The 23,609-nt window shown below is 40.8% G+C and overlaps 1 protein-coding gene across 3 annotated transcripts in view; it reads left to right on the top strand.

Annotated features, from left to right (window-relative positions):
- Nucleotides 1–23,609, top strand: part of cdh23 (cadherin-related 23) — a 166,265-nt gene that overhangs the window by 83,990 nt on the left and 58,666 nt on the right. For all 3 annotated transcript variants that reach the window (XM_071481036.1, XM_071481035.1, XM_071481034.1), the window contains exons 11-14: nucleotides 7,957–8,069; nucleotides 9,910–10,098; nucleotides 14,553–14,702; nucleotides 15,527–15,685. In XM_071481036.1, coding sequence (XP_071337137.1) covers nucleotides 7,957–8,069; nucleotides 9,910–10,098; nucleotides 14,553–14,702; nucleotides 15,527–15,685 — 611 coding nt within the window. The remainder of the gene's footprint in view (nucleotides 1–7,956; nucleotides 8,070–9,909; nucleotides 10,099–14,552; nucleotides 14,703–15,526; nucleotides 15,686–23,609) is intronic.

Genomic DNA, 23,609 nt, shown 5'->3' with positions numbered 1-23,609 from the left:
AGACTCAGACAAAATATCTCACACCTATGCTCACACACGTACTTGCACAGGAGAAGTGATAAGCCTACACTAACCCAGCTCAATGCTCTCTGGAAAATTAAAAAAAAAAAAAAAAAAGTTTGATACCTTGAGTTAAATCTAGCAATCAATAACTCTGAGTTTGATTATTTAACATTTGACCTGAAAATTGTTATACTTTTGTTTAATATTTATGAAAATTGCATCAGCCAAAAACATAAACCTTAAAAGCAGATACTTTGTCCATCAATACAGAGACCCATCTTCAGTTGTACCTCCAGTTTGCTCTGGTGTTCTTTAAAAGACAACTGGCCATGTTGGCTGGTAGGAAGCAGGTGTGGGATCATGTCCTAGTTATGGAACAGGAAACTCCTTCTGGTTTAATAGGCAGAGGGCTTGCAGGCTGGGAGCATGGGGGAAACCTCCCACATCTTTCACACCAAACATACCCAGCGTGTGTGAGGTGGCACCACAGATGAGGAGCGTTAAGTAACGCATTACCCATCCTACAGGAATGTAAATGGCTTTTACATGATACCAACACATTTTCTAAACTGTGCCCCCATCCTCTCTGACAATTTCTATCATGCTTGAGGTTTTTCACTCAAGTTGCAGTAGTAGCAAAGATTATCTGAAGTTATATAACTCTAAAGAGTTCAAAAAGTTCATTTCTCTTCCATTTGCTCAGTACTATTGATGCTGCTACAACTCCAGCCTCCTGTTAATGGTGGATTCTCACTGGACGTGTTGTTAAGGTCAGAGTAATTAAAGTGTCACAGCCGAGTTTATTTGAACTTTGGCTTCAGTGCCTGTTGGAAAATCAGGGCAGTGTGCACCATTATGACAGCAGTCTTCAGTGGAAAAAAATAGACCTGCTCTACAAAATGTGGCAGTGATCCTTGCAGTGACACTCCTTATTTGAAAATGAAATATAGGGGAGCTGATCAACAGGAACTTCTTAAGATACAGCAGGAGGAACTGCTAGTCAAAGTCAACGGGACCTCCTCAATAACAGTGGAAATGCATCTAACCTGATATATCAAGCTGTTTGGTACCTGGTTGAAAAAGAGAAGTGGCTTTCATCTGTCATGCATTGTCTTAGAATATTTGTCCTTGATCCTTTTTTGAAGAAAAACTTCTTTTCATGAAACTAGTTTATTGAGTATTCATGAAATGCAGCTTGTCTGCCAATGGCAAGACACCCACAGGGCCATTATCACTCTGCATCACACACACAAAAACACATACATATGCACTGGTAGCTGTCACACACGAAAGGGAGTGTGTCAATGCACAGATGAGCCTGTGCACAAGCAAGTCAGTGTATGTGGGGAAGCTTTTCATTTAGATTTGGAAGTGCGAGTAGTTTGATGACAATAACATGAACCTCATCATCAACACGATTTGCCTGTAGGCGTAATCCTTAAAAGTGACACTAATTTGTGTACATTTATCAAAGTACACAAAATCTTAGCCTCAAGATACTGAGCACTGGCTGCATGCCATATCACATTACTAGAATGTTCCAGCGCCCCCATAGTGTTGTCACTAACTAGAGAAAACAGTTGTCACTAGCTTAGTCATGGCGATTACACTTGGAGAACTCCTGCTTCAGCTGTCCTCAAAAGCTCAGAAGAAAGTCATCGTCATCTACTTGTTGCATGTCCGATTGAACTCATCAGAGCAAATGTATTATTTGTCCCATTCTCTTGGGCAATCCCTACATAATACCTACACATGTATGATTTCCACTTGCGACTCAGTACGCTCAGTGTCTCCCATTTCTAGCCTCTCTATTTTCCCTCTCTGCCTCTGCACTCACTGTTTTGCTCTTTGTAAGAGGAGGAGAGAATTTCAATGAGCAAACTGTTCTCAGTAAATGAGCCTTCACTTCATTGTTCATGACACAAGAATTTAAATGTGTGTCAATAGAAAATATGAAATCCTGTATGCTTTGGTAATAGTGAGATTATTCAAAGTGGCAAATTATTTGGATTACTTTTATCTTGTAATTGTAGTACTTGCTATTGAAGCCATTGTACACACACTACATTTGCACCATAAGGAAATAATAGCTGTTTGTGTGTGCATGCTTTCTTGTGGGCATTTATTTAGGTGTGTGTGTGTGTGTGTGTGAGAGAGAGAGAGTGCATTTCAGTGTGCACCCTACTCTACACAAAATCATGCCATGTTTTCTCATTTTCCAGTCCAGTACTGTTGGTAATGTGAGAGCATGGCTAATTCCCCTGGAGTCTCACATCGTACAGTCAGACTCTGCCAGTTAGCACCACTTGCACTCTGACACACTCTCACATGCACATAATCTTGCGCTCGATCTACGTAAGAATTCAGGATTGAAATACTTACGCACTAACAAACATATGAATCACATAAACATCACCACCAAATATGAATATGAATAATTATTTGTGTGTGTGTGTGTGTGTGTGTGTGTATGAGTACAAGTGCAAGTGTGAGCAGCAATTTTCGCCCCCTGGGGGTCTAATCACAGTGTCCTGGCAGATCACTGGAGAACGCTCTCTATCAGCAATTAGAATATGATTATATTTTATCTCTCAGTGGGCCCTGTGAGTCACTCTGTACAATTTCAGTCTGTCTCTCTGGTCAAGCTCAACACACAGCAGAGCTGAGGTGGAAGGCTCAGCAGTGGAACCTGAAGCAGTGAGTCAAAGCTTCTTTACAGGATCCATACAGAGAGTAGAACCAACAGTCTGCTGTTACCATGCACATTTACATCACAGCACTCCTGTGCTTTTGCAGGTGTGTGTGTGTGTGTGTGTGTGTGTGTGTGTGTGTGTGTGTGTGTGTGTATACACGGTGGTCACTGCGTGGCCAGGTGAGTGCCCAGTCGTCCGGTTAAGGAGCAGCTGTTAGAGTAGATTGGCATTGTAGTCAGGCCACTGAAGCTGACAAACCAATTTAGAGGCATGATGCCCACACTTAGTGGGTCTGAGTTCCTGATGCACGTTACCCAGCACCACCACTAATCATTATCATCAACATCATGCCTGCCCCCCCCCCCCCCCCCCCCCCCCCCCCCCCCCATCAGGCAAAATAAATAAATGCTTATGGTCTCTACGGGATGACACAAAGAGGTAATGGTCATTTTTTTCCAAGTTCAGTCTTCTCAGCACTGATGATACCTAATAAGCAATCTGGCCCAAGGAGCTACTTTAGGATTATTACATTGATTACATTACAACATTAAATGTTCCCTTGTAAAAAGATGACCCATCTTTTTACAAGGGTACATTTAATGTTGTTGATCATCCATGTCATTTTCTTCATCGTCTCTGTTAGTTTGACACTGTCATTATTAACATAATCACTACCTTACAAACATTAACATAATTTCTCTAGCGGACATAGGAACTACACAGTTAGTGTGTTATTTGCTTAAGCAAATAACAAATTATAATCTTTCTTGTCTTTATTGAACACATGTTGAACATTCCTATTATTGGTAGAAAAAGTAAGTGAACCCTTGGATTTAATAACTGGTTGATCCTCCTTTGGCAGCAATAACCTCAAACAAGCACTTCCAGTAGCTGCTGAGCAGAGCTTCACAATGTTCAGGAGGAATTTTGGACCATTCATTCCTATAGAACTGCTTCAGCTCAGCCATATTCTTAGGAGACAAGAGGCTGGTGTGAGAGGTCATTCTATACCATCTCTATTGGGTTTGGGCTGTGACTGGGCCACTCCAAAAGATGGATTTTCTTTGTTTGAAGCCATTCTGTAGGAGATGTACTTTGATGTTTTAGGGTGATTGTCCTTCTGCATCTCACTGAGCTTCTACTGAGCTTCAGCAGGTGAACAGCCATCCTGACATTTTCCTCTAAGATACCTCGATAAACTTGGGACTTCATTTTCCCCTTGATGATGGCTGTCCTGTTGTTCACTGGTCCATAAAATATAAGCTGCTCTTTGGCAAACTTCAGGCATGGAGCAATGTTTTTTGGAGAGCAGTGGCATCGGGCATGGTGTCCTAGTGACTGTGGTCATTCTCTAACCTTAATCAGCTGTTTAGTAACCATGCTATTGAAGTCACCTAACCCTAAGTTTCAACCCAAACCATGATCTTCATTGAACCTAACCAAACCTTAGCCATTGATGTTTAATCAGAAAATGAAATTAATTAAAAATTGAAACAGTGATTTGTAATGGTTGTGGAATGTTTCGTCCTGACTCTTTAATTTGGAGGACATTTGCATATTTTTCTTGTGCCCAGTTGTTTTTAATTTAAATCCTTTGCATTTCAAGTAAAGTTTTATAATGTTGAGACATTGAGTTATGAGGAAATCTTGCTACATTTCCAGACTCACATTTCTTCAGTCCCACAATTAAATAGATTATGTAAGCTGGATATAATCAGCAGTGTTTTTTGTCCTTTCTACCTCCCTCCCCTCTTTCCACCTTTTGGCCTCAATCCAGGCTAATTACCCAAGGGCTCTGCTCTCTCTGCTGGTCTCCCTCCTCTCCTCTACGCCCCCTCTGTGCTCTTTGTTCTGTAGTTTCCCTCCTCTCCATTCCAGGCTTGGAACAGGGCAATAATAGAGCAGCCAGCAGGGAGTGGGGAACACAAGCACGGGTTAATCTGTTGACCCTAGCCGTTGTGCACTGTAGACTTACCATCTGACCACGTTTCTCTGGAGTCTAGACCTCAGCTATTACTATAAACTATCTGAAAGAGAGTGATTCTTAATCCCTCAAAGTGCAGCTCAAGGTTCATAGTGTGGCCTACTTGGAAAAAAGTAATTTGAATTGGTTTTCACATGCACTAATAACATGCAGGAATGAAAACTTTTATATTGAAATTTTCATATTTAAGCAAGTCAGTCTTAATTGTCACATGTCATAAAGGGAAACAGGATGTGCAGCCACAGTTAAAAACTCGTGTAAGCAATTTTACAAAACATTTTACAAAACTTACTCACATATTTCAAAAGGTGCATTTACTTTTTATTCATTTTAGACTTTTTTAAGTAAAAGCTGAAAGGGGACAGTTGTACATTTCCTATCAAAAAACCTGTCTTTTAAAGAGAGAAGCAAAATCATTTCATGGTCAGTGACAAAAAGCTGATTGGTTGTTAATAGGACACAGACGGTAAAAACAATTCTCAAACAGATATACTTTGCATGGGAAACTCCTCACCCTGAATTTAGATCCTTTCAATCAAATTTGTTTTATTTTTCTCAAACATATGCTCAGAAAAAAGAAAAGAGTTCAGTGCAACAGTCTGCTCCGAGCAGGCCACACAGAGGTCAGAGAGCCGAGCGGTTATCGCCGCTCCTGTGAAGAGAAGAGAGAGAGACAGAGGAGCACTAGGGTTTTGGTTGACCTGGGTATGTCATGGGTCCTGATGATGATGATGAAATCTGCTCATGTCAAATATTCTGTGAACAGTTAAGAGTGAACCAAAGCCAAAATGGGGTGTCCTCTTTGTTATTCTTCCAAATCTTTAATAATTGATGTTACTAACTGTACATTTGTAGAATTTTCTTTTAAACCTTTCTTTTATAATGATGACATGTGTACACATAAACAACAATCAACAGTTCTTGGCAAACAAAGGGTCAGTGGTCAAAATATAAAGAAATCCACCAAAGCTACAAGAGGGAATTAAAACAGTTTTGTGTCACGTATTGACTGACAAACAGGAGTAATGGCAATACCAGCAGTAAAGTACTGGTTTCCTGATGAATTTCAAGTCTTTGGTTCTGCTGCTTATAGTGTGGCCAACACCATAATTTTTTAATGATATTTCATTGTCTATACATTAAAGGAATTTTATTTTATGGTATGTATTTTATCTGCTATGTTTTTCACTTTTTGGTCTTGAAAACAGACAACACTCCCTGTCTCTTGTAGGGAATTTAACCACTGCTTACTTGGTAACCTAGTGCTTGTGGTGCACTCTGTATATTTTCATAAATGCTGTAAGGGAATGATTTCACTGGGCATGTTTGCTCTTCTTTCATCCTGAGATTATCCTGTTTAATATACACTGTGTGATAGATAAGACAGTTGCAAAGCTGTCACCAGGTAAGAGCAGTCCATTTTAACAAGGCATAAGTGAATTACGTCTGGGTGGACTTGACTGAGGGCCCGCTCATTCAGTCCTGTCTGCTCCACTGTTTGCCTTCCACTGAGCAGATTGGTCTGATAACATTCGCCTGTATGAACTGCAACTATCTAAAGATTGCAGAGGGGGCCCCCTCAGGTCTCACACAACATATGTGGCAGGCACAAAGAATAACAATGAAAATGGCAGCTGGGGGTATGTTCATTTGTTGTCTCCATCCTCTGGGTGTAATTTAGGGATGAACAATATGCAAAAAAAATAAATCATATTGTGATAATTTTGACAGATATTGCAATTTCAATGTGTCATTATTTTAGTGTGAATAGTCATTATTTCATTAAATCTTTACTGAAAAAAATATAAAAATGATAATGATGTGATGTATGATTTGCTGTCTGTTTCACCACAAAGCTTCATTTGGTATGTTGTGACACATTTGACTTTTGTCAAAAACATTGTCTTGCAGTTTTAGATGGTGCATTTTGCCATATTGCAATGTCAATAAAATTTCGATTAATTGTTTAACGCTGATGTAATTGGCGAGCAACAGCCACAAGATCCTCTAGAGACGGACAGAAAGAGAGCTCTGTGACAGTGTCACAGAAGTGTGGAAGAGAGGTGAGAAAGTTAACAAGTAGCACAGTAATTTGAAAAGGAAGAGAGGGAATAAGAAAATATGATGGGAGGACTCAAGTGAGTCTCAGTGTAATATTTTAACCTGTTTAATTGAAGTGAATAGAGAGCACCAGGCACATTTGAACTTGTTAATGAGAACAGTGCAGCGTTCATAATTTGAATCGCTTGTCTTTGAAGGAGTGCATAGACTATAACAACGTTAATGCAATCATCAGCCCCTGTGAAGAGATGTTGTTGAGAGGAAATGTGCAGTGTGCTTACATAGTACTCAACCAGTCTTGTATGCAAACGTATTGTCTTGAGTTTTAAAAAAGTGGCAGCAATTTCAGAATTTGGGTAAGACTGTTTTCTTAATAGGATTTTGTTTTGTAATGTGACTTTTCATCAAATTAAGTCAAACTTCTTATGTATCATTTGTATTTTATAATTTAAATAAAGTCCTGACTTGAATTTGATACACTGAATATCTTGTTGTAGGTGCTCGGTGGAGGTATATTTTTGTGTGATAGCAGTCTTCTTCTTCACTGCCTTTATTGGCAAACTTATTTGCACTGTACCACCAGTAACTGTAAGTCAGCAAAATAATGTGAAACCATTGGCAGGATTGTGTGTTGCACATGATGCACATGCACAATATGTAAAGGATCCATTCATAAAACATAGTGACTAGTGGTCAAAAACTCCAAAGGGATTATCAGTTGATGTGTATGTAGTTCATGGGATTGCCATACTCTCATCATAATTACTGAGTATGTTATCCTGACCTGAATTACAATTGAACTGTAAATAATACATTATAGAATACAATATAAGTTCAATGGATGTGAAAAGACAGTAACCCTGGCATACACCCAGTAATGCTGAAGAGGGAAGGGGATGCTGATGAAGAAATAGAATTGGTGGAAGGAGGGCAGACAGTGACAGATGAAACAAAAGGGATGTGGGAAAGGCAGCTTGTGGACAGGTTGGAGGTGGCCGGTCAGCCTAAGGCTGGTAGTGAGACAAAAGACAGCACAGCAGAAGCCGTATCCATATTGCATGAAATAGAGATGTGCACATAGCTCTTCCACCACCTGCCCTTCCAGAGGCTTCTTGCTGCATCCCAGGGGTTATGTTGAATTATCCACAATGCCAGTTTCATTTCTGACTTTCTTATCTCTGTCTTTCTTCCTCCCCCCCCAATCTACCCATCCAGGCAACACCAACAGCGTATTTGCCCTGGACTACATCAGTGGGTCTCTGACAGTGAACGGCCAGCTGGACAGAGAAAACCCACTCTACTCAGCAGGATTCACGCTCACTGTCAAGGTGAGCTGCTGAATTGGAGGTGGATGGGGGGTGGTGGAGGGACAGTTGCAGCCTATACAAGGGATCGAAAGTCTGTTTCGCTGGTGGATCAAGCGAGAGCTCTGACATAATAGTGTATGATATCAATGCAGTGTCTGAGTTTTATATAGCCTCAAAAGACCTGCTAAATTCAGTACTTCACCCTCGCTTGTACTGCACGTATTGTAGATACACTCTGTTCCAATTAGAAAAGATGTCAAGGTCAATACCAAACTTAACGCTGACTAAATACAAGATCCTGCCACACCATGTGCCTGTAGATGCTGTGTCAATGTGCCTCTGCACAAATGTGACCCAGACAAATTCAAGTATCTTTATTGGGCTTTTTACTGAAGTCATTTGTGTGATTCTATGATAATGTCCCCTTCAGAGGCTTGTGTTCAGTGAACAGCCAGTAGCCAGGGAGGAGCGGAGGAGGACAAGAGAAAGGAATAGGATTTAGAGTCCTCCTCGATGCTTAGGGCTCCTTTGTTCTTCTCTCTGGTTCTTTTTTTGTTTGAAGCAGGTACAGTCTCAAAATCCCTCTGTCCCTCCACTGAGCCAAAAGTCTGTCTCACTTGGCGTTTAAGCATGTCAGCCCAGCCCTCTCACCCTCAACCCCGCCCAACCCACGGCCGTCCCACCTTGTCCACTCTGCCATGTTCTTTTTTGCTGTCATTTCTTCTCCTTCAGTATCCAGTATTGTACACCAAGTGCTTCCCACAGGGTGTGAGAGGGTGCGTGAAATGGCTTTCCAAGTGCGACTGAAAGTGGGAGGATTTGTGATCAAAGACCTTAAAAATCCACATTGTGGATTTTGATGGCTTGTCAAGTCAAATCGTCTGCACCTGTATAGGACAAAAAAATTGCCTTTAAGAGCAGGTAATGGTCTCACTGGCCATGTATTTACTAATTTAGCTGCAATTATTGTAAAAAAAAAAAAAAAAAAAAAAAAAGCAATTTGTGCAACATTTTTATGAGAGACCGCTTAGATACAACTGAGTCTAATGTTTAATACAAAATAGATTCTGGCTAACATATCCCTGCCGCAGTCGATCTTCTTAATTGAAATCAATAATTATAAAGAAAAAAAGTAGAATAAGTGAAATAGCTGAAAACGAAAAAATGTCGCCCAAAAATGTATTTATAAGATATGGATTTTTTCCCTCTACATTTTCTCTCCCTCTCTCTACTTGTGCTATCTTAGGTGGTGCTACTATTGATTGTGGTGTGCCATAGTAATACAACTAATTTCTCAACTTCAGGCAGCTTAGATAGTGCTGAGCGCGTGGAGGTCGCGGTCAAATGATTCAGTGGCGTTGGGACAAGAGAGGCTAAACTACCTTGATTACCCAGAGACGAGCATGTTGTACCTGCCTCTTTTCCCACTGCTTGTGACACCCCTCCATCAATAAAAGAGACCATGGTTGCCCATTCCCATCTTTCTCTACCATTTTTTTTCAGAGGCCTCGCATCTTCAATACTTGGGCGGCCAGAAACAGGGATAGTGTGTAATTGTGTCTTCTCAATGGGACTCCTTTCTCCTTAATCTCATTGTGTGTATGTGTGTGTATGTGTGGATGCACATGTGCTGGCCCTCTCTTGGCCTCACTTTGAGCCTATTTCTATGATTGCTTTGAGTTCGTCTGTCCACCTTTTGATCCAATAAATGAACAGCTGTAAATACCTGGTTGAGATTGTGGGCTGACTGCCTCCATCCAAAATGACATTTTCGGTGCAATCAAATGCATCTCATGTCTCTCTCTCCTGATCTCTGTCTTTCTCTCTACGATTGCCACTTTCCTCTGTTGCTCTCTATAAGGCCACAGAGTTGAAAGACGATCGCAGTCCATCAGACGCAACAGTGATGACCACCTTTACCATTCTGCTAATTGACAAGAATGACAACGCCCCGAAGTTCAACAGTTCTGAGTATCGAGTGCGCATCACTGAACTTGCCCAGGTGGGCTTTGCCCTGCCCCTCTTCATCCAGGCCGAAGACAAAGACGAGGTGAGTTGTTCCTGTCCTGATGGCTGCCACAGTCATAACCCATCACAGCATTCTTGACATTGGGCTGATGCTCTAATCCAGAAAAGGCTGCCTCTGTATTTTAATGTTGTGTCCACCTCATCCTGCTAGTGTTGCATTGTTGCTCATCTTTATACAGCCAGCCTCTACAGTGTGGCATGTCACTGCAGATGCAAGTGAAAATTAAGAGGGTGTGAATGTGAAAAATTATTTTGGTGAACTGATGTGACTAACAGACGCAGAGGTTAGGAAAACACACAGATTCACTGAGCTCCTACGGTAACAAATCTGTTATCTCTCTTAGGAAATATCAGTGTTCAAAACATTCAGTTAGCAGCTGAGTGCCAGCAGCAAGTCATATCAACTGTCTCTAATTAACTAAATAAGTCATTAAGTAACTTGGAGTTAAACTCCTCTGTTCTCTGGTTAAGGTATTCTCTGCAGCCAGTGTCTGTACTCTGTACTCTGTCTGTACTGACACAGATCATTTCTGAGGGAAGACTCTCAACTCTATAACACCCGTGCACAACTGCAAGCAGACTGAATGTTTTTCAGTCTGCTTGCGCACAACTACAACAGGGTGGTACATCTTCTTTGTAGTTGATTGCATTATGTCTATGTTGGGAGTCCCATTCTCCAGTTCAACTTTCATTCATATCACAGAAATCATTTCAGACAATAAACTTAGTAGTTTTGAACCAGGACCTTCAGTATTTGGGTCAAGCAGCGAAAATTAAGGTGTGCCAAATTCAGCAGTCTACAGCTGTCATTTCAATGCATCAGATATATGTTTAGTAAACATTTAACTATGTGTAATTGATCAGACTGGGTAAAAATTAAGGTACTATTACTATTATTTAACAAACTGACATTTGTTGAGACTAAGGAGGCACTTCAACTGGCTGTGACACAAGGCTCCAATAACTGATCCATCAGTAAAAGGAGTCTGATTTGCAAGACACATTTCCCCATATAATACATAATGTGATCTGATAAGCTCTTACAACAAAGACAGCTAGAACAGCTACATGTGGGAGGTGTGTATTATATCTTTTCATTTGTAGGTTTAGATTTATCTTGTTTATAAATGCAGCAGCCAAAAAGAACATCAGTCACTCTATGAAACCACGTGCATGCAACAGTGCGTGTGTGTGTGCATGCACTTTCAGCAGCAATGTGCAACATTATGCTTTAGTGTGTCCACAGCTTTGCATTAGCTGGATCTATCAACCTAATGTGGTGACACACAGTCACACACATTCACCAGCACACACACAGAAACTCAAACACTTTTTCACTCTATGCTTGCTCTGCCATTCTGTCTCATTCTCACTTTCTCTCTCCCTCTCTCATATGTGCACATGCCCGCTCACACCAGCGCATTGGACTAGACTACAATTTAATTTGCTCTGGAAGAGATGGGATAGAGCATCAAATTATACCTAACGAGGAAAATCAATCACCTAGGGTGCAGATAAGCCGAAAGCTAGTCAACTCTGATTGATTCAGGCACAGCAGCCGCCAGGGTGGAATTTGACAGATAACTGCAAGTCAAGTGGATAGAGAAAAAGGTAGAGAGCAAAGAGAGACGAGCATATGGAGAGGAAAGGAGAACAGAGGAAAGGAGGAACACCAAGAAAAATTTGTGAACAGAAAGTAGCTTGCAATGAAGCAAAACCATAAGTCGAAATAATTGGTTGAGCAGGTTGAAGCAGAGAGAAGAGCAGGCAGAAGAGAAATAAAGTACTTGAAGGAGCAATATGCAGGAGTATTTAGCAGCAAGTCTATTTATTCATTCCCCAAAGATGGTGTGTTTTTTGCATGGCGAGGCAGAAAAGGGGGCCTCGCAGGTGGGTTGATGACCCAGACACCTGGCAGGTGGTAAGAGGTCCCTCTGTAGGTAAGGACCCAACATTTTACCACTACCAGTAACAGCACTCAATCTGGAAATTTCAACCTAAGACTGCTCATCACAAGTGGGGGAATAGCTCTGGTAATTCTGAGATTGTTTTAACCAGATTCACCAAGGTGCTGCATTAGAAAACACTCAGTCCGTTAGTAACAGCTCACTGCTTATACATCTTCACATCACAAAACAAAATGCATCACAAACAAGCAGAATTTCACATGAAAATGCAAAACAGAAGCTGTGTTCTCAAGTTGTGTGCTATAGACATAGAAATTGCATGTATTCTCCCATTTTAACATGACATTTTTTGTCTTGAAGTTTGGTATTGCTGTTTTGATCCTCTAAACCTGCATGTCAGTGCCAATACACACACTCATTCACACTCTGTTACACCTGTGCTGTAATCTCACTTTTTCCAAGTGTGAAGGATTATAGGCAGACGTTTCATTTCTTAGACTATGACACAAGTGGTAGTTACCTCTCTCCCTGTCTGTTGCTGCCTTCATATCCTCTTCTGCTCGGCTAGCATCTTTAAAACTTTTGCTGCTGGAACTTGTCACTAAACTTTGTGTCAGTCGCATCTGACAGGGTGCTTTTATTGGGGGCTTCTAAAGGCAGAAGCAAATGGACGGGCAATTACGTTTATGGGCAGTTTGAGGTGACATCCCTGCATATTGGATGGTCTTTTAAATAGGAGCCATCAGCCACAATGGTTCTCCTAGAGATGAAAACAAAAACAAGGCGGCTATTTCCACCGCCAGCATAATGCCAATCCACCACCCCACCCATCTTCCTCTGTCTGCCACAATGACGACGTGATTGGCCGCCCTACAGCTCTATATATGAAGACAGGATGAATCTAGAGCTGTTTTCTCAGCTCAAGACAGCCACAGGCATCTCAGAGCTGTGATGTCATTTTGACCCTGACTAGGTTTATATTTACCCATCATTCCTTTGCACTTGGGGATTTATCTGAGAAAGAGAAATAAAAGAAAGATGAGGTTTGTAGGTGCTCTTTTTGTTCAGAATTTTATATAACCACTAATCAAACAATAGTACCCTCGTCATACAGACCCACCCAGCAATACAGCACATAGTATTTCTAAATCAGACTCCATGCTCACATAATCTAACATTGTCTTGGCAACATATACTGCAATAAGCTAGAGACCAAACCCAGATGTGTGTATCTGTATTGAGAAAGATAGTCATGGCTGTCACCAGGGATCACATCAGCTCCTCTTTTCCTCCCATAAAACACACACTATGATGATTAAAGCACATGGTTTCACCCGTCTTCAGTAGCAGAGTAATCGTCCCAGTCAGACATACTGTATTCAGCTCTGTGGGCAGTGCATAGGGATTTACTCCACGTTTCACTCAAATGGCAATTTACATGATGTGAAAGTGCAGTGTAGGGTTTATACGGTGGAGATAGAGAAAAATTCAGATGAGGAGATGGCTGTAAATTTGATTCTTGTATCTGTTTTGCAGTCTCAACTTATCATTTGGATGTTTTTTCTATCTTGAATCTTCTTACTTTTCCTGCACTGAGCAGCTCTACAGGTTAAATGTGAACAAATTTCTCTCTGAGGTTTAACGTCTCCACTACCTTCAACAGCAAATTAGCACGCACATCAACAGGATCAGGAGCTTTATGGCTGTCTGTGTGCTCATAATAATTATAATGTAGTGAACTCATGGTTATCTGCCCTTATGGTATTCATGTGTGGATAAAACTCAGAATCCACACATGAAAATGCCACCTTGTACTAAGCTTTTACCTCTGACACAAAGATCTGAATAGCAGACAGACAGCTGTATAAAGAGAAAGAGAACAGATAGACAGCTGGATGACTGTATAGAAGGATATTGAAGGATGAGAGAAGTCTTGTGAAAAGATTCAGTGATAGAAATGAAACATCTTGCTCACAACTGATAAGAGTGAATAGAGCTGGCTTCCCAGCTGATATTGCTTGTGAAGAATCAGATGGAGAACATTTACCAAAAGCGTTTTGTTAAAAAGAAATAGAAAAAATGGACACAAGCAGTCACTAATAACTACATTAATACTGTATATCTCACTCTAAAGCTTCTCAGAAGCACTTCTCTATCATATGGTCAGGTTATACTACTGGACACAAAAGGCTGATCTCTTTATTGTAGGTTGCAGGTGAAATTTGTGGTTATTATTCCACCATCTCTACTGTTGCAGTCAATGTAAATAATTTTGGGTATGGTATAATGCTAAAAAAATGTGAATGTTTTGCAAATTAGGGATCTGGTGAGGTATCGGCTCTACCTTTCTGTGTATTTTTATAGTCTCTGTACCACTGTTATGAATTGTGAATTTAGTCTAATAATGAATTCTAAAAATTCAATGGTAATAGTTTAGCATGGGCATTATTGTCGACATTTGTCACTTGCGGTTTAGTACATATGTGACTGCTTGCCCTCATTCTCTTTCAACAACCCCTCTTTTCTTTATTTTTCTATATTTGCCTCTCTCTTATCCTTCCTGCGGCAGGGGGTGAACAGCATGTTCCAGGTGTTTCTGACAGGAAACAATTCAGAGTACTTCACCATCTCCCCCACAGCAGTACAGGGGCGTGCCGACATCAGGATGAGGGTGGCCATGCCTCTGGACTTTGAACAGATTCGCAGCTACAGTTTCTCTGTGAGTTTTAAACTTATTATCAGTGTTGTTACAGTGTGCATCTGAACAGTAACGTGAGAGTGAATGCTGGGATGGTGTCCAGTCCCTGTGACTCTGATAAGAATTATATGGTATGAGAGAAAAACTGCATGAATATATATACAAGGATCAGGAGGAGGGACACAATAGCCAGCATCCCCTTCACAACCCACAGCTTTCTAGCTAATATTTTTCAAGAAGCAGGATTCTTGCCTAGGAGCCCAACTTGCTGAATATGTTTTCACTTACAGTAAATGTCCAACAGATTCGTTTTCTAAAGAGATATAAAGTAGAATAAGAGAATGCAATCTTCTTTTGATGACCTAACATTTAGTCACTGGAGACAGAGCAGCTACATTGTCCTTCTGTGAGGCTGACCTTGAATGAGCTGTGGACCTCGCCTGATTTCTGAGCAACAAGACTGAATGAATTCATTATTTTTCCTGCAACTTGTTTTTATTTGTTTGGACAAAAGGCTCAGTCAGATTGGGGCTATATCACTTTCTCAGCACTGCAGCCTTGTTTGAACAGTGAAATTGGTATTTTGTCACCTCAATTTACCCCTGAGCCGTTTACAGAACCAGAGGGTGCCCTGGTTAGTCTATAATACAAGATCTCCAAATCTTAAACAAGTCAGTTCTTTATGACTGAAATATCTTTGACACAATAGCAAATTAAAAATGGGAAATATTCTGTATAAATATATTAATGTTAAACATCTGCTGTTTCTTAATTAACTGAATTGTAATGTTTGAGGCTACAATCAAATCTGAAGTGTATAATGTACGACTTGTCTCTTTCCTCAGCTCTATGCCAATGAGTCCATGTCCGACCATGTGGGATTTGCCCGTGTCTTTATTGAGCTAATCAATGAGAATGATAACCGGCCCATCTTCAGCAGACCGCTCTACAACATCAGCCTCCCTGAAAACACCCCCCCTGGTACCTCACTGTTACGTATCTTGGTGAGTGTCTTCGAAAACCTCTGTGAAGTGTTCATACAGCAAAGAATGTGATAAATTACTCACAGAGCGATTTCTTGTGATTTATACCTGAAGATAAATTTCACTGGAATCTAAAGAGTTTATAATAAAACCTGGTTTGCACTAGTAACTTTATGGGGCTTGTTTTATTGGGAATGAATCTCACTGTGTTTGCCCCATGTGACCCAGTACTCACTTGAGACTTTACCATATGAGTCGTGATTTATGGTGACTTATGCTAGGCTGCCTCAGACAAAAGCACAAATAAACCAAAAAGAAAAACTACTTACAGTACTGGGTCACTGTTAGTTAACACTGAAATCTGGTGTGTTTATGATTCTGAATGACCATGTTGGCAACTAATGCATGTCCTTAAAAAATCAGTGACTCAACTTTGGCTTGGTCTGTTAAGATCTGAGGATCTTAATATTTCTAACTTTTCATATTGGATTCATATTACAGATATTGATAATAATGGACTGACTCCGTTAAAACTAATCCAATTACTCAAATTATTTCCAAAACGTACATTGTATTAATCATTCCCTCCAGCTCTATTTGCCTGTGATTAGTTTCTCACAGTTGAAGTGTCCTTGAGGTCACACCACCTCATCTTCTCAGAGTCCCACCTTTCAGCAGCGCTCACCCTCAGTCAATGTCCTGACCAGATGAGAAAAAATCTCCCACATCTCCCTCTAACTCTGAATCATTATTCATTACCAGCCATTCCTGTGACAGAACGCCCACAATCCACTAGATACAAGTGCAACAAGCACAGTGTGAAAATCAATAGTGTTTATAGACAGGGTGCTCATGAAATGGAGATTTCAGGGCAGTCTAATACCCGATAACTCTGGCTGATGTTGGCCTCGTGCTGGAGCGTGCGGCCCACCGTGGAATCCTGATGCTGGCTGTGGAGAGTGAATGGGCTGTAAATAGAATGAGATGTGACGGCTCTCAGTGAGGACCGCACTGGCATGGATGGCAGCACTCGTATATTATACACTGTTAGATGAGGGTTTTGATATTCTGACCTGCTCTCTCTCTCACACACACATACACACACACACATACACAAGCCTTTGAGATGCACTGGAGACAAAATACACATAGAGATTAAACAGATGTTTCCCACACTCAGCTTGTTTGGCTCTGAGGCTCAGAGAAACACACACACACACACACACACTCACAAGGTCAACACATGGCTAAAACCAGACAAAGTCATTGGTAATTGTAGGCCTTTCTCCATTTGTTATCCCATAAGATTACAATTTGCTTCATATGTGTGGTTGAAGTGTATGTTCACTAATGTGTTTGCACGGACTTGTTTACTTATGTGGGTCTGTTATAATTTGGTTCATTAGTAATTCTGACGGTAAATTACAACGTTTGTAATCCAATGACAATAGCTGAGACTATTTATTTATATGCTGCAGTCTGATCAAACAAGCCATGGCAGCTTCATTCGTGTTTGTGTGTATAATGTGTGATTTATTTTGGAATGGGCATTGCATTGATGCATTGTTTAAAACAAGTTACAAAGTCTGTGTTGAAGCACAGAAAGAAATGAAATCCATCAGACTGTTGGTGTGCTGCCTCAGATTGTTCAGACAGAAATGTGAGTGAAAGTGGAGAAATTATAAAGAGAATGATGTCTGTCTTGTAAATGTACAGTAGAAATTATAGTGCATAGAGTGTAGAAATGTAAAACTAGCCTTGATTACATTCAGTGAGCTAGAACACTGTTCAATCCAACCCTGTGAGTCAGCACCAGGTAAAATAACAACTTAACCTGCCCATGCCTCACTCCTAAGGACTTGCAAACTGTAGAAAAGCATATTAAGTTGAAGTTGAAGTGTGACATAATGAAGGTATGAGGCTCCTAACAACTTGCTCTGTTATCACAGGACTAATAATACATTTCTACTTAACTCAAGCTCATTTTATTCTGTACTTTATTTTACAGCTTTCCGTACCTGTGCTTTTAAGAGTCGTTTTGCTCAAATGGAGGGCACCTTTTCTTTTTCCTAACACTCAATGTACCTGTCTCACTCGGTCTCTTCCAGCAGTTCAAACTGCCTGCTTGTCTAAGTGCAGTGAACAACTCAAGGCAGTACAATATAACCAGATTGTTAGGCTGAGACCTGCCTCTCGGTGCTCTCTGTCAGATGGCTGTGAGGTGCAACAGATGGTGGCCAAATTATGTTTTAGTACCAAAAGGGAGGACAACTCTGTCATTCTTAGTCTCTCAAGGTGCTGCGGTAGGCCCTCCTCAATGTGCCATAGCACACACACACACACACACAAGTGAATTCAAGGAATAGTTAGACATTTTGGAAAATATAGTCATTTGCATTCTTGCGTAGAGTTGATTTCTACCACCATCATTACTCTAATGTCTGCGCATTAGTTATGTAACTAGAGATGAACGGCTCAAAAATACACCTACCTGCACCTCTAAAGCTCACGGCTATGACGAGATTCCAGGAAGACACTGCGCCCAGACAAGAAATGGCTAAAGCACAAGATTCCCTGTAAAACCACCACAATTGGTGGTTTTTAGGTTTTGACTTAATGAGAGAGCTTTAGAGGCACTGGTGCAGCAGGAGGATTTATTTTTACCTCTGGACAGACCCAAGCTAGCTGTTTCCCCCTGCGTCTAGTCTTTATGTTAAGGTAAGCTAATCAGCTACTGGGTCTTCCCTCATATTGAGTGTGCAGAGTGATATCAATCTTCTCCTTTAGCTCTCAGACAGAAAGTAATTAAACGTATGTCCCAAAAAGTCAAATGATTCCTTTAAATAGTGTTGAAGGTCACCTTTATAACTGTTTCAGATATTTGTATTTTTGTCATGGTAAGTAAGTCAACCAGGCTTAAAAGAGTTTTGCATAATCTTAGAAAATGGTCATTTTAGGGTAGAATGACATCAGTTTAAATGAGTAAATTACACTTGGGTGGCGATGTGGACCTCATTGTATATCATATAAAAACAGCCGAGAGAATCATTAAATTAAGTTTATGAGACTAATAATAGTTTCTCTCACAATAAAGCAGATACTTTCTAAAGCTTGGCACATTACTGTTTCCTAAACAGTTAAGTATTTCTGCAGTTGTGCACTCTATCAGTAATGTGGTGGAGGTGGTTTGTATGTAAAGAGGGTGGGGTCTGGATGATGTTTATATAATACTTTATACCTATGCTAATTGAAATTATGCACGTTGGTTCCCAGTTGTTTTTAAAAAGTGCCAAACAAGCAATCTGATAATGCAATTGAATGCTTTGTTTAGGTTAATATTCATAGCTCATCTGATCAGAGCTTATGTACAATGTTAGTCAATGCATTACTCGGTGCCCTCTCCTGCATCCCTGTGGACACTTACGCTTAACATACGAGTACACACACATATACACACACACACAGAGGCAGTGGCTGTTTAATATTTATGGTCTGCAGCATTACTTATGATTATAAATATTTATTGTGATTTACTCTTTTGTCTGGGTCCTTTTCTCCCTTCTCTCTCTTTCTGTCTCTTCCCTACCCTGGAGACTTTAGACACCAGCAGCTGCTCGTATCAGTGGAATCACTCTGATCATCTCTCTTTGGGTTTCAGAAAATTTGCCTTTTTTCATTTCTTATTTATTGTATGCCCTCGGTTATTGTTGTTTTTCCCCTTTCTCTGTTTTACCATTAGATTGCTAATGGTTTTCAGGTGTTGCATTGATTCACTCTGTGGTTCCCTGTCTGTTTCTGCTTGGATTACACTCTATCTAGCTCTGTCTACCCATCAGTCTCTACCTTAGAGGATATGTATGATGAGGATTCATGCAGGTCTCATATACATATAGAGGTACAGTTTACCTACACCTTCCTTTCTTCTTGTAGTGGGCTCTACCTCTATAAAATATATATCCGATTTCAGCATTGTTCTTTGGTTAGGGTCTACGTCTTCTACCAGTGCCGTGCTGTGTGTTTTATGGTCTCTGTGCAGATGCTGTATGTTTGAAGGCTAAGGCACAATGATAAATGCTTCTAGCAGAAGTTTATAAATTACATAGTGGAGGATGTTTTGCTACCACCACTGTTTAGACAGGCCTTTATGGGGTAATAGTCACAACGCTAATTATAATTCATTATTCTAATAAAAGGGGTGAGGCCCAGCTCTCTCCTGCTAGTGGTGGCTGACACAGAGTCACTGTTAATAATGAGGCATTTACCATGGGTGTTGTGACATTGTGAGACAGGATGTGAAAGGTTGTGCACGACAGAGGACGAATAGGATTTGAGACTAGTGAAAAGTCTAAACTTTCCCAAGATTTGCTCACTGTCAGTTCTTGGTCATCTCCTAATCTATTCAATCATTTCACTCAGACAATACTGATAAAAACATTTTAAAATGCTCTTTACCACTGTGTTGCAGCACTGAATGGTCAAAAAATGTGTTAAAATTACAGATAAAACAACAACAGCTGGAACTAATGATTATTTTCCCTATGGTTCAATCTGACAATTATTTTTTCAGCTGCTTGATGAATCTTTGATCTTTAAAATATCTTAATAGTTAAAAATCATCACAATTTCCTAAAGCCCAAGATGAGGTTCTCAAACTGTTTTTCAAAACCCAAAGATATTCAATAAACAATGATGTATAACAGAAAATCTTCATAATTGAGAAGTTAGGACCAAAAATGCTTAGTAGTGTTCACTGTATGTGACTGTCATTTCTTTACGTCAGCCCTGCTACCTAACACATAACCATACAATAGATGCCATATACATCCATACATGCTTGCTTTGTCCTCTCCCTTATATTCAGTATGTCCCTATGTCGTACTCTTTACTCTTTATCATTTTCTTCATCCTCCCTTTGGTTGTGCTAATCTCATTTCTCCATCACTGAGGACAGAGGCAGAGAGAGGGAAAGAGAGGGGGAGGACCAAGGCCTGTTGGCAAAGTGAAGCTGCCAGCCAGAGCTCTGCATTAAGTCTTTTCACTGGCAGCTCAAACTATCTCCAGATTATACCCACAATATGGTCCTCCCTCCTTCTCTCTCTCCACCTCTTTTCTTCTGTTCCAGAGGTACCAGCTGTTTTTTCTAGTGTTTCACATGTGGTTGGAATAATTATAAAGTGGCTGTGCATGCATGCAAACGGTAGAATTTATCTTGCAAGCTGTCACAGTGTGCTGTAAAGACATCCACTCCACTTTATGGGACTCTTCTTGTACCAAAGTATACATTGTTAAAGTGTTGCTTCTCTCTCTCCTGCTCTCTCTCTGTCTTGCTGTTATCTGGGTGGTCAGGAGATAATCGAAACAGGCTGTTCAATCCTGTCGACGGGCAGCAGTCGCTGTGAGCACCCCCACCTGCTTGTTAATGGTTTAGAGAAATAAAGCAGTCGTAAACGTACATTCGCCATCACCATTATGCTAAAGTGTCCGCAGTAAAAACAGACACAGTTCCCATCAACCCCCACGGGTTCTCTAGGTCACAGCTGGGGGACTGGCAAGAGATGCAAGTCGGCCCTTGCTTGATCCAAGTAGGTGAGGTTTTTTTATCTTTTCTCTGCTGAAGAGGTTTGAGTCTTTGCATCTGCAGCTTTACCTGTATATGCAAAGAGTACAATACTATAATTAAGGAGAGAATATATAAATTCATTCACATGAGTTTAGTCACTGGAGTCTTTGGTGAGGAGGTATTCATGATGTGATCATTACATATCTCGGGAAAGCCTCAATATGGAGTCAGAGTTTCTAGGCATATTCCAGGCAGCTGCTCCGCTCTGAGCCTTGCTCTGTAGTATTGATCAGCAGTACAAACAGGCTCTGCACAATCCCATGGCAGTTTGTATACATAGAAACAGAGACCACGACAGTCACTGAGAGGAGAGGGAAACCCAACACCCTAGAAAACAAAAAGCTTCTTTCAGTCATACCTTTAGTGGTATTGTGACACTCGTCCTCCAAAACACATTTTGATACTATTTTTCAAAACCAACCTTGATCAGTGAAATCCACTTGCTTTATGGACACCTCAGTGGAAGAGGCAAAATTCACAGTCCAGTGTAAAAATGCGTTCTTAAACTTCGCGCTGAGGCTTCAGCAGTCTTTAGCAGACAGAACAAGGACTGTGGATTTTGTTTTCTGTGTCATACAATGAAACTGTGTTAGGAAGGGATCTCTCTGTGGCCAGAGTAGACCAGAGGGATAATTACAGCCGTCAATAGCTGTATAAATGTATATCCAAGCATGTCAGTACTGCTGTGAGAGAAAATGTGAACCTTTAACTTTATTAATCTACAACAAAGCTTTTTTCAATATTTATTTTATTTACTTATGATTATGGAGCAGACATGATGTGAAGAAAATTCAAGTTCTGTAACCTGTGATTTGCAGCCTGTTTAGACAGGTGTGTCTCACACTGAATTTCTATTTGATTCCCATGGTACCTGTGAGTTCAATAGCACTGCTGATCCAGAGGCACTTTATTTTGCTGAGATGACATACTGCTTAAATATGCAAATGTATACAGCATGTAATGTGCCATATGACCGATGTTCTGCACATATACAGGAAAATATGCAGAGTGTTAACACGAAGGGGGGCTTAAATATAACTGTTCTCTGTTTCCCACTTGTATGCAATTGACAAGGATTGATCTATGATCTTGTTGTGGATAGAGAAAATGTGAGAAAGTGAGACACAAAGCCTTTAAAAGAGCCTGCATGAGTGGAGCTAACCACAGCTGAGGAACTGAAGCTGATGGAGACAACCTGACACCCGTCTCTTCATCATTCTCTCCTCCACAATGATTGTCAGACACTGGACATCTTCACTCTGGTGTGCGTGTGTGCATGTGTGGGAGTATGTTATCTATTGTTTGCGGTTGTGTTGAGGTGTGAAACACTAAGACACAGGAGGTTGTCTGTGTTTGGACTGGGGGTCATCTCTATTTTGACAGCAGGCTTTGACAGCCAGTAATTGGTTTCCTTTTCTATGCCTCTCAAAGCTCCTGCAGAAAAAGCAATTTTAGGAGCCAATCAATTCAAATTCCAGCTCACTCAAGATAGAAAAGCCTGTGCAGCTTTAACCTCCCTCACTGTCCAAGAGATAGCTGGGCTGATAATCTGCTCCTGTACCCCCTCAACCCAAGCCTAGACTATGCACATACACACACACTACCCCTGTCTGTCTGTCGCCGATGAGGGGAAGCTCTCATTTCTGCTTTCTCTTGAAAGCAATTGAGTGTGATAATAGGAGTTTATACTGTAAGTGGTTGGGGTGCATATTTACCTGAAGAATGAACCTGGAAGCACTATGCATCTCTGTCCATGTGTGTCCTTTCCACATGCACACAAACATATGCACTCACATGCACACTATACTTTGCATACAAAAACACACAGTACATGCGTCCAATCACCACACACGTTCTGTCACACTTGCATTAACAGGCATGCAGACACACAAATGTGTGCACCGGTACACCGGTACACCCACATCAATACCACACACACAGAGTTGTGTTTGCCTGCCGGCTTCTCCTCTCTGATGGGAAGAAACACATCATTTAACCAAACTGGTCAACTGAGAACTAATTTCTCTTTTGTAGTTACTGCCTGAGGTCCCTAGGGTTTGCAGAGTTTATATTGGCAATCAGCAGTGCACTGACTCTTTGTGCAGAAACTCCTTAACAACTTAGTTTGGATTTTGATCAGAACACTAACTCCAATACCTCAGTGCTCTGCTGTTTAGCACGGGAGATTTTCACCGCTGCCGTCGGGGCCCAGCATTTATCTACAACACATACTGCCATTATCTCATCTCTGGGTGTCTCAACAGTAGGAGAACAGGTAATCAGCCAAAAGGGTTTTATACAGTCTTGGTCAATGGCAAGCACTCA

This window comes from Trachinotus anak, unplaced genomic scaffold, assembly GCF_046630095.1.
Source record: "Trachinotus anak isolate AG129_WGS33_773 ecotype Australia unplaced genomic scaffold, CSIRO_AGI_Tana_v1 ptg000007l, whole genome shotgun sequence".
Classification (NCBI taxonomy): Eukaryota; Metazoa; Chordata; class Actinopteri; order Carangiformes; family Carangidae; genus Trachinotus; species Trachinotus anak.
This window is presented reverse-complemented; position numbering and strand designations above follow the sequence as displayed.